Source organism: Rhinoderma darwinii, chromosome 3 (assembly GCF_050947455.1).
Source record: "Rhinoderma darwinii isolate aRhiDar2 chromosome 3, aRhiDar2.hap1, whole genome shotgun sequence".
NCBI classification, from domain to species: domain Eukaryota; kingdom Metazoa; phylum Chordata; class Amphibia; order Anura; family Rhinodermatidae; genus Rhinoderma; species Rhinoderma darwinii.
Genome location: NC_134689.1, coordinates 35,208,345 through 35,221,124, shown reverse-complemented (window position 1 = coordinate 35,221,124; position 12,780 = coordinate 35,208,345). Strand labels below are relative to the sequence as shown.

Sequence of the window (12,780 nt, the reverse complement as noted above, 5' to 3'; positions counted from 1 at the left end):
TATTTCTCCCATGGGCAGAGGGGACATTACTACATTATATGGGTCATTTATAATGTTAACTAAAGTAATAGTCTTAGATTGTCACATGGGGAAAGTATGGGAATTTATCCCATAATGAAGAAATGTAGAACATATTTTCTATACAGATATTTTATAATAAATACTCATCAATGGTGAAACAGGGAAACATCTCAGAACCTAGGACATATAAAAATACAAGCAATTATAGGGATAAGATAAGGAGCAAGCTATGGCATAATGCCCTGGTGCTAGGGATGTCACAAGTAGCCAATATTTTATGATATATAATTTCCTTTGCTATATACTTTATCTTGATTCCGTTGTATTACCACAGAATAACATCTACCTATTAGCTCAATATCTTGGTACCTACTAGGTGTTGATGGAAAAAGAGAAAGTGTCTGATAATAATAGTAATAGCTGTAAACATCTCATCATATATCATATAGGCTGTTTTCATCAATTTATGCTGTACCTTCATTGTAATAGTCTGATATTCCAATTGCTATTATAGAAACAATACTTTCTATTGAGACATGTGGAAAGTTCTTGAGAACAACCAGTTCCATTTTCCTTTGCTATAACTAGGTTTTTTTTGCCTCTATGCCCTTATACATATACTCTTTATGCCAATATTGAATGCATGTTATATCTAAATGCTGTGTGGAGAGCGGGAGTGTATATTCATAATCTCAAAATACTTTACAACATAAACAAATTTCTATGCCAAGATGGTCAGCGATCCAATATTTGCCATTAGTCTATAAATAAATATATATCCTTTATACTTCTTGTAATATTGCATTATAATTGTTACTAAGAAACCAATGTCTATGTCTGTGTTGAATAACAGTTAAAAGATTAATGCTTTTTTAGCTGAATTTCAGAAAGACTAGTATAGTGCTGGAATATATTGTTATAATCCGAGGTTTTTTTTTCTAATATTTTGATTCTTCCAAAATGTATATTCTTTTTCTTTTTCGGCTTATTTTCCGCATTTCTTACTTTTGGCCAGTAGAGGGTAGACTTGTCATCCAGACGTTTAGTTTGATAATACTGGAGATTGTGCTCATGTCAGCTCTGCGCTCTCCTCCCCCTGGCTCAGTGATTCACCCTCCCATTTTTCCTCTCACACAAAGAAGAGCTGCTGCTCTGATGAGAGTCCTGTGGATGTTATTTTTCCTTGGATTTAATGTTTTTTTCTGTGGTGGAACTGTGAATATATCGCCCTCATGCAGTTTGGATTACACAGGATCTACATGACATCAAATATCAAGGCAATCATTTAAGATATGGACATCAGAGGCTTTTGTCAGTGCTGGAAATGGCAAGTAGTCTGCTCCTTTCTCCTTTGTAGCTGGGGCTGGGTCTCTGGGCAGCTTCGTTATTCTATTGTTGAGGAGTCTGAGCCAGGGACATTGGTAGGAAATGTAGATCAGGATCTGGGGATAAAACGTGCAGAGCTCTCTCAGCGCAGGATACATTTAACATCTGAAAAATACCCAAAATATTTCAGTATAAATCAGGCAAATGGAGGGTTGGTTGTGAAGGACAGGATTGATAGGGAGAGTCTGTGTGGATCTAGTCCCCGCTGTTTACTGCAGTTAGAGGTTGTGGCTGAGAATCCTGTGGAGCTTTTCAGTCTAGAAATAGAGATTCTGGATATTAATGATAATTCACCCACATTCTCATCTAATGATCGCATTATAGAGATTACAGAAGTGTTTACTAGTCCTGGTGCTCGGTTTGCATTACAGATTGCTGAGGATTTAGATGTTGGTGTGAATGGTGTCAGTCAGTATACATTGAATACAAATCCTTATTTTTCCCTGTCTGTGAAGAATCGTAAGGATGGAACGCTCATCCCTCAGCTGATACTAGAAAAGGTTTTAGATAGAGAAGAAAAACAAGAACATAATCTCATTCTCACAGCTATTGATGGAGGAGAACCAGCCAGATCAGGGACCTGCAGAATAACAATAGTTGTAATAGATGTTAATGATAATCCTCCAGTCTTCAATCAGACAATATATAAAGTCAGTATTAGAGAAAATCTCCCATTGAAAACTGTCACATTAACATTGAACGCCACAGATCAGGATGACGGAGCAAATGGTGAAATTCAGTTTTCCTTTGATGATCACACATTTAAATCTGCCAAAAGATTATTTGCTTTGAATGAGCAAAATGGGCAGATTTCTATTAATGGACCGGTGGATTTTGAAGAGTTAAATTTTTATGAATTATCAATTACTGCCTCAGACAAAGGAATTCCTAAACTAGAGGGGAACTGCATAGTACATGTGGAAGTGGAAGATGTCAATGATAATCCTCCAGAAATTATGTTTTCCACAGTTACTAATAATATTCCAGAAAATGCACCAATAGGAGCAGTTGTTGGTTTTATTAATGTAAAAGACGAAGATTCTGGAAAGAATGGAGAAGTAAAACTGGACTTATCACCAAATGTGCCTTTTAAGATAAGATCTAATCAGAACCGTTATGCATTGGTCACAGATGGGAATCTGGATAGAGAGGAAACCTCCCAATACACTATAGAGCTGACAGCCACTGATTTGGGGTCTCCTCCTCTATACAGTAAAACCAGTGTTACCCTCAGTGTGTCAGATATTAATGATAATGCTCCAGTGTTCACGCAGTCTACTTATAATGCTTTCATTACAGAGAACAGTGACCCAGGTACTCTCCTATGTACAGTATCTGCTACTGACCTAGATGAGGGGGTTAATTCTGAGCTGGTCTACTCCATAGTTGAGAGTCAGATTGACGGCTCCTCTGTGTCCTCCTTTGTCTACATTCATTCTAGTGATGGGAATATATATGCTCAGCGTTCCTTTGACTATGAGCATATCCAGGTTTTACAGATCACCATAAAGGTAGAAGACTCTGGATCTCCACAGTTATCTTCCACTGTTCCCGTCTTTATCTTCATTCTGGATACAAATGACAATCCCCCCACTCTGCTGTATCCAGAGCACTCTGAAGACCTCATTGTCCAAGAGAGGATTCCAAAGTCTACAAGTGCCGGATATTTAGTGACAAAACTGTCAGCAGTGGATCTGGACTCTGGTCACAATGCCTGGTTGTTCTTCACTCTCATTGACCCCATCAATTATTCCTCGTTTCAAGTGTCTAAACACACAGGAGAGGTGAGAACTGTAAGAGGATTACAGGAGACGGAGAACATGGAGCAACAACTTGTCATTTCTATCAGTGATCAGGGGAATCCTCCATTATCCACCACAGTGACTGTACTTATCAGTATAGCAGATGAGGTTGTAGTGGAAAGACCAAAATCTGGAGACTTCCTGACCAATTCCAAACCCCCATCAGATATGACTCTGTATTTAATCATTTCCCTAGTGGCCATCAGCTTAGTCTCACTTGTTACCTTCATGATATTATTGGTGAAATGTCTGAGGAAAGACAGTTATGATTATAGCAGTAGTTGCTGTTTTCTTGGTGGATCCCAATCCAAACTCTACACAGATCAGTATCAGCCAGCTCTGTACCTGAACACAGACGGAACCTTAAAATACATGGAGGTCAGGATGGTTCCTCCAGGATTCCAGGGGCAGAGTTACCAAACGAATCTACCCCCAGCCCTGGAACAACAAGATTTCAGTATTGTGCAGCCTTTACATTTTCCTCAGTTGGATGATATGGTTAAAGACACTATTGCATCCTCAGATAACTCGCATATGAATGTAACCACTGACACAGACAAGGTGAGAGAATATTTTATTCAAATCAATGTGTTCCTCTCCTGTGTTCTTTCTGTCAGTGCTATATACCTACCTGTGTCGTTGGTGTTTTTTACTGGTAAATTAACTATTTTTCTAGCAGTGAATACAGGCTTTAATGGCATGTGCACTGGTTTTAATGTAATAAATGTGTACAAGTATAGTACATAGTATAATATATTTGAGAATGTTGAGTATAATCTTTTCTATCTGTGTGTGGTAACCTGTGCATCCGAACTGCATATAATACCTATTGTTTGGTTAGGGCCCAATATACTGGGCAAATAAGAAAGACCAACTGGTTCTTTTCTGCTTTTAAAAGGGTCATCCATTGAGGGCAACCCTTCAGCATTTGTGATATTAGGACTTATGATTGTATTGAATAAGGAGGTACCGTTTCTTGTTAGCCAGATCAGAGAGCGACTGAAGAGAAAGGCTCCCTCTCTCTGTGGGACTTGACATGACCAGGCAATGCAGTCACCAGTTGAAAGGGCGCAATGTAATACCACACTTCTACCGGTAGCTTCTGCCAGCAATAAAAAAAATTTCTCCAGTAGATTAAGCAGTCAGACAACCCTCTAGAGCCTAGATTCTCAGCCTCTGGTACATGTTACCCAGGGGTTACATGCCATATCTCTAGGGGGTACTCTCGCTTTACTACTCATGCTATACTTAAAGGGGTTTTCCCATGAGGGACATTTATGACATATCCACAGGATATGTCATAAGTGTCAGATAGATTTGGGTCCTACCTCTGGGACCCACAACTATCTCTAGACCCTAAACCCCGTTCTACCTCTGTGTTTGTCGGCTGATTTCCGACCATGAAGGTGAAAACAACATAGCTCGCTGAGCTATGCTGTTTTCGTAAGCCCCAAAGAACTGAATGGTAGTTACGGAAACAGCGTAGCTCTCATGCTATGCTGCTTCCGTAACTGCTATTCACTACTATGGGAGTTACGGAAATAGCGTAGTTCAGCGAGCTACGCTGTTTTCAGAACTTCAAGAAGAAAAGTCAAGAAGTGGCCGGGAGTCAGTGATAGCAGACAAAGCTAGAACGGGGTTTGGGGGGCCTCCTTCTAGAAATAGGTGTGGGTCCCAGAGGTGTGACCAGCATCTATCTGACATTTATGACATATCCTGTGGATATGTCATAAACATCCCCCGTGGAGAAAACCCCTTTAACATAGGCAGCATAGGGATACTATGATGTAATTTGTCTTATTTGGTAGTAAAAAGGAAAAAGGATATATATATATATATATATATATATATATATATATATATATATGTATACATATATATATATATATATATATATATATATATATATATATATATATACAGTGAAGGAAATAAGTATTTGATCACTTGCTGATTTTGTAAGTTTGCCCACTGTCAAAGACATGAACAGTCTAGAATTTTTAGGCTAGGTTAATTTTACCAGTGAGAGATAGATTATATTTAAAAAAAAAAACAGAAAATCACATAGTCAAAATTATATATATTTATTTGCATTGTGCACAGAGAAATAAGTATTTGATCCCCTACCAACCATTAAGAGTTCAGCCTCCTCCAGACCAGTTACACGCTCCAAATCAACTTGGTGCCTGCATTAAAGACAGCTGTCTTACATGGTCACCTGTATAAAAGACTCCTGTCCAGACTCCATTAATCAGACTGACTCTATCCTCTACAACATGGGCAAGACCAAAGAGCTTTCTAAGGATGTCAGGGACAAGATCATAGACCTGCACAAGTCTGGGTGAGAAGGAGACAACTGTTGGTGCAATAGTAAGAAAATGGAAGACATACAATATGACTGTCAATCGACATCGATCTGGGGCTCCATGCAAAATCTCACCTCGTGGGGTATCCTTGATCCTGAGGAAGGTGAGAGCTCAGCCGAAAACTACACGGGGGGAACTTGCTAATGATCTCAAGGCAGCTGGGAACACAGTCACCAAGAAAACCATTGGTAACACATTACGCCGTAATGGATTAAAATCCTGCAATGCCTGCAAGGTCCCCCTGCTCAAGAAGGCACATGTACAGGCCCGTCTGAAGTTTGCAAATGAACATCTGGATGATTCTGAGAGTGATTGGGAGAAGGTGCTGTGGTCAGATGAGACTAAAATTTAGCTCTTTGGCATTAACTCAACTCACCGTGTTTGGAGGAAGAGAAATGCTGCCTATGACCCAAAGAACACCGTCCCCACTGTCAAGCATGGAGGTGGAAACATTATGTTTTGGGGGTGTTTCTCTGCTAAGGGCACAGGACTACTTCACCGCATTAATGGGAGAATGGATGGAGCCATGTACCGTCAAATCCTGAGTGACAACCTCCTTCCCTCCACCAGGACATTAAAAATGGCTCGTGGCTGGGTCTTCCAGCACGACAATGACCCGAAACATACAGCCAAGGCAACAAAGGAGTGGCTCAAAAAGAAGCACATTAAGGTCATGGAGTGGCCTAGCCAGTCTCCAGACCTTAATCCCATCGAAAACTTATGGAGGGAGCTGAAGATCCGAGTTGCCAAGCGACAGCCTCGAAATCTTAATGATTTACAGATGATCTGCAAAGAGGAGTCGGCCAAAATTCCATCTAACATGTGTGCAAACCTCATCATCAACTACAAAAAACGTCTGACTGCTGTGCTTGCCAACAAGGGTTTTGCCACCAAGTATTAAGTCTTGTTTGCCAAAGGGATCAAATACTTATTTCTCGTGCACAATGCAAATAAATATATATAATTGTGACAATGTGATTTTCTGTTTTTCTTTTTATATAATCTATCTCTCACTGGTAAAATTAACCTAGCCTAAAAATTCTAGACTGTTCATGTCTTTGACAGTGGGCAAACTTACAAAATCAGCAAGGGATCAAATACTTATTTCCTTCACTGTATATATATATATATATATATACACACACACACACACACACACACACACACACACACACACACACACATATATGTATATATATATTTATAGCATCAATGCCTCATACAATAAAGCATGTTCGTACATGAATGGGAAAACTTTACTAGCCTGAAACAAGTAATTTTCTGTTGCTGGTCATGTCTATTAATTTGTCTTTGTCTAAATAAAGTTCGATTTTATTTGATGAGTGCTAGATAAATGTGTTGCTCACAAATATTTAAAGTGTCCCAATCAGTATGGGGTTAAATTACTTCAGTTGATAGCACATGGCCGATATATGAAATATGCTGAAAAATTCTTTATAAAGCTGAAAAATTAAAAACAACACCAAGCATTTCAGCGTACCAACTCACACAATACAAAACGTACTAACACCTTTTCAGCTCCAAATGCTAGGTGTACCTGTACGTTTTGTATATGATATCTATTCTATAACAGGATACATGTTGTTTCTCTATTATTTAAAAGCTATCTACTTATTAGAGTCTACATCAAATACCTCAAGTTTATGGTGACCCTAGCTTCATGGCTCTTGATGTACATGAATATAATGGGAAGATTTACTAAGCAAAATGCACCAAAAGACTTTCACAAATTGCACCAAAAAAGTAGGGTATCTGGCGTGCACCAAATTGATTATTTGTTATAGATATTTACTACCTACTTTGATATATTTCATGTATTATTGAAATTTGCCTTAGGTAGCATACAGAAAAGTCTCTAAAATTCCTAGTAAGTTGTGCCAACTTGTATCATACCCATGTGTCTTTTTAATTTTATTTTTATTTCATGAATTTATGTGTTTTTGTATTCTAGAACTAGTATATTATTATTTAATTTATATGGAGAGTGGAATAAATAGTATTGTAGCATCTCTGAGATATTTACATAGTTATAAGGCCAAGTCTACTATATTATCCAGGGGGCATGATACAGTATTAGAAAACATTCGGCATGGGTAAATACAAGGTAATGCATTGTTTTTGGAAGAATATTTGAAGGCCATTATGCTGACGAAGATCCCCTTTGTGTGAATATAATGGAGAATCTTTTAGATATACAGTATCTATCAAAATCAGACTTATCACAGCATGAAATTCCAGTCCAATGCATTCTAATACTAGGATATATTATACAAAGCAATCAAGCTAAAATTTTCTGTAGTATGTTGATCTTGGGATATGTGTAATCTGGGTCTGACTGGTGGATCGCGAGGCTGTCTACACACGGGCCAGATTATATAAGGATTTTTTCCGAATGTGGATACATTTTCCGAACATAAATTTAACTGCGATATTTAAATCCCCAGAATGTCAATTTATGTTGCGTATTTTCTCTGTGGATTTCACTCCTTTCGATGAAATTTGCCGTGAAAAAAGTTACAAAATCGGCAGTAAAATATGCATGTCTAACATGTAAATTATGCTGCAGCAACTCTGTGAATTCGCAGCCAATTCCGCAGATTTTTTGTCCCATGTGCAGGTAAGCTAAGTGTCCAGCAGACTGTAACCTCATTTGAATCTGACCTGCAATTCTTAGGGCATGACTACACGTAGCGGAATTGCTCTGGAATTCCGCTGCGGAACCCGCAGCGTACACGTTTCTCCATTGCCTTCCACAGCTTTGTGGTTGGGTTCGTTTACACGTTGCGGATAATTCCGCTGCGTAGCATAGGCTGCAGAGCGGAATTTGGTGTCCGCAGCATACACTGGCTGTTGCGGACGTGTAGCAGACTTGTTGCGGACTCATTGTGGAATTTCTCCATTGACTTCAATGGAGAGTCAAAATTCCGCAATGAAGTCCGCAGATGTTATGTGTGCTGCGGAGCGTATTGGTTTTACTAACATGACATTTCTTCATTCTGGCTGGACCTATGTATTTCTAGGTCTACAGCCAGACTGAGGAAGTCAGTGGGGTGACTACGTGTGTGCACCCATAATTACGGGTGACTACGTGTGTGCACCCGTAATTACGGGAGCGTTGCTAGGCAACGCCAGTAAATATTCGCTGTCCAGGGTGCTGAAAGAGTTAAGCGATCGGCAGTAACTGTTTCTGCACCCTGGACAGTGACTACCGATCACAATATACATCAACCTGTAAAAAAAATAGAAGTTCCTACTTACCAAGAACTCCCTGCTTCTTCCTCCAGTCTAGCTTCCCAGGATGACGTTTCAGTCTAAGTGACGGCTGCAGCCAATCACAGGCTGCAGCGGTCACATGCACTGCCGCGTCATCCAGGGAGGTCGGGCTGGATGCCGAAAGAGGGAAGCGTCACCAAGACAACGGCCGGGTAAGTATGAAATTCTTTTACTTTCACTAGGGAAAGTGCTGTCCCTTCTCTCTATCCTGCACTGATAGAGAGAAGGGAAGTACTTCACCTCAATACGCAACGGCTAGTCCGCATCAATTTAATGCCCATTTTGGGCAGAGCCGCAACAGAATTTGCAACACAGATTCTGTGCGGCATTGATGCGGACAGTAGCGGAAGAATTCCGCCACGTCTGGGCATGCCCTTATTGTTTCATTCAGAAATAACTTATAATGTATCATGTCATGACTTGTGTGAATGATAATTAAATGCTTTTAGGATATAACTAAAAAGTGAATGTACACATCTTCTGTATAGATTGACGGTAGGCTCTCATTTCCTCTGCTGGGCCCAAGATGGGCCATACCGACACGGTGTGTGATTTCCAGTGTTTCTCCCTGATGACACAAACTGGAATATGTAATATTAGTATTTTGCTACTTTGGTATCAACTGGGGCTGTAATAATACAAAATTGAACTAGACCATAATAACATCTATCTGTGATCGAAAACGAGAATCCTATTTTTCTAAGCAAAAAATCTACAGTATGTAATTTCATTAATTGAGAATTTTTTAAATATATTTCTATATATGTGCATTGAGATTTTAGTACTTTCATTTCATAGAACTAACCACCATGGGTTTTTATTCTCTATGGGGTGATCCTTTGGCTATCATACTCTCATTTCTTAAGTTAAAGCATATAAGAAATGCATCTCTCCGTCCTGCTCCATGTCACTGTCTCATTAAAAGCAATTACCAGCTCTACAGGGATCACCATATTGCTTAACCCCTTCCCGCTCCTTGACGTACTATTACGTCATGGCAGCTGTATCGTTCGCGCTCCATGCCGTAATAGTACGTCACGGGAGTAACGGCCGTTTCGGCCGTCCTCCCGACACATACAGGAGCTGTGACGCTGCTGTCTTGTTCAGCAGCTGTCACAGCTCCTACAGCGGGGACCGATCGCTGTGTCCCCGCTGATTAACCCCTTAAAAGCCGCGTTCTATAGAGATCGCGGCTTTTTAGGGGTTAAGCTGCCATCGCCGGCCTGCTACGCGATAGCGGCCGGCGATGGTGACTATGGCAACCGGACACCAAACAATGGCGTCCGGCTATGCCATAGACGGAAGCCTAGTGGGTCCTGACAACGTCAGGACCCACTATGCTTGCTGTCAGTGAGTAGCTGACAGTTCTAATACACTGCACTACGCATGTAGTGCAGTGTATTAGAATAGCGATCAGGGCCTCCTGCCCTCAAGTCCCCTAGTGGGACAAAGTAATAAAGTAAAAAAAAAGTTAAAAAAAGTTGTGTAAAAATAAGAAAATAAAAGTTTTAAAAGTAATAAAAGTAAAAGTCCCACTTTTTCCCTTATCAGTCCTTTATTATTAATAAAAATATATAAACAAACAAATAAACTATACATAATTGGTATCGCCGCGTCCGTAACGGCCTGAACTACAAAATTATTTTGTTATTTATCCCGCACGGTGAACGCCGTAAAAAAAAATATTAATAAACCGTACCACAATCACAATTGTTTGGTCACTTCACCTCCCAAAAAATGGAATAAAAAGAGATCAAAAAGTCGCATGTACCTAAAAATGGTACTGATGGAAAATACAGTTCGTTACGCAAAAAATAAGTCCTCGCACGGCTTTATTGATTGAAAAATAAAAAAGTTCTGGCTCTTAGAATAAGGTAACACAAAAAGTGAATGATTGTTTACAAAACGTATTTTATTGTGCAAACGCCATAAGACATAAAAAAAAACTATAAACATCTGGTATCGCCGTAATCGTATCGCCACGCAGAATAAAGTGAATATATCATTTATAGCGCACGGTGAACGCTGTAAAAAAAAAAGTATACAAAAACAATAGTAGAATTGCTGTTTATTAGTCACCACGCCACCTAAAAATGGAATAAAAACTGATCAAAAAGCCGCATGCACCCCAAGAAAACTACAATGGATTCCTCAAGGGGTCTAGTTTCCAAATTGGGGTCACTTTTGGGGGGTTTCCAATGTTTTGGCACCACAAGACCTCTTCAAACCGGACATGGTGCCTAATAAAAAAGAGGGCTCAAAATCCGCTAGGTGCTCCTTTGCTTCGGAGGCCGGTGCTTCAGTCCATTACCGCACTAGGGCCACATGTGGGATATTTCTCTAAACTGCAGAATCTGGGCAATACGTATTAAGTTGCGTTTCTCTGATAAATCCTTTTGTGTTATAAAAAAAATGGTATAAAAAGAGTAAATTTCACCTCTACTTTGCTCTAAATTTCTGTGAAACACCTAAAGGGTTCATAAACTTTCTAAATGCTGTTGTGAATACTTTGAGGGGTCTAGTTTCTAAAATGGGGTGTTTGATAGGGGTTTCTAATATATGGGCCCCTCAAAGCAACTTCAGAAATGAACTGGAACCTAAAAAAATAAATAAATGAGGCAATACTTCGCTTCTTACATTATACTGATAATGAGCCGTGCCCACTCCGAGATGACCCCAGTTTTGACCGTTTGTATAAACGGAGACCCCTATTAGACCGTTCCAGTGCCCGGTTTTCCCAAGCATACACCCCCGAGAAGTGTTTTTCTATTGATGAGTCCCTGGTACATTTTAAAGGGAGGGTTCAATTCCGCCAGTACCTGCCAGGTAAGAGGGCAAGGTATGGCGTGAAGATGTATAAGCTGTGCGAGAGTGCATCAGGGTATACCTACAGGTTTAGGATATATGAAGGAAAGGCCACCCCCAAACCAGACTGCATCCTGGACTACAATAGGTACATGGGAGGGATGGACTTGTCAAATCAAGTCCTGAAGCCCTACAGCGCCATGCGGTGTGGTATAAGAAGCTGGCCGGGCACATCATACAGATGGCTTTGTACAATGCGTATGTGCTACGTCGATGTGCAGGCCAGAGGGGAACTTTCCTGGAATTTCAAGATCTAATCTTTAGGGACCAGGAAGGGGGGGCACCCAGTACTTCTGGAAGCGAGGCCACACGCATCGTACCAGGGCAACACTTTCCAGGAGAAGGTCCCCAAACCGGTGGAAAGGGAAAGAGTCAAAAGAGGTGCAGAGTCTGCTATAAGAGGGGGATAAGGAAGAACACAATATACCAATGTGACACGTGTCCCGAAAAACCAGGGCTCTGTATAAAAGATTGTTTTAAAATGTATCATACATCCCTTGATTTTTAATTTACCGTGATGCACTCCGCACAGCTTACCCCCCTCATCTTTCCCTTCTGAGCCCTGCCGTATGCCCAGGCAGCTGATAACAGCCACATGTAGGGTATTGTCGTACCCAGGAGAACCCACATTACAATTTAAGGGGTGTATATCTCCGGTGGCGCATGCTGGGCACACTATATTGGACACTGAAATGGCATATACATATATAAAATTGCAAATCTCACACTGCACCATCTGCTGCGCATTATCTTTTACACAGTACCTGTGGGGTCAAAATGCTCACTACACCTCTAGATGAATGTCTTAAGGGGTGTAGTTTTTAAAATGGGGTCACTTCTCGGGGGTTTCAACTGTACTGGTACCTCAGGGGCTTCTGCACACATGACTTAGCACCAGAAAAGCTCCAGTAGGCCAAATGGTGGTCCTTTCCTTCTGAGCCCTCCCATGGGCCCAAAGGGCAGTTTATCACCACAAGTGGGGTATTGCCGCACTAAGGACAAATTGGGCAACAAAATGGGGTATGTTGTTCCTTGTGAAAATAAGA

General features: G+C 40.4%; 1 protein-coding gene across 1 annotated transcript; it reads left to right on the top strand.

Moving 5' to 3' along the window:
• Window positions 1-1,313: 1,313 nt before the first annotated feature.
• Window positions 1,314-7,553, top strand: LOC142750340 (protocadherin gamma-C5-like). Its single transcript, XM_075859338.1, has 2 exons — window positions 1,314-3,770; window positions 7,548-7,553. Exons 1-2 carry the CDS (start codon window positions 1,314-1,316, stop codon window positions 7,551-7,553), a joined length of 2,463 nt encoding a protein of 820 aa, XP_075715453.1.
• Window positions 7,554-12,780: the final 5,227 nt, after the last annotated feature.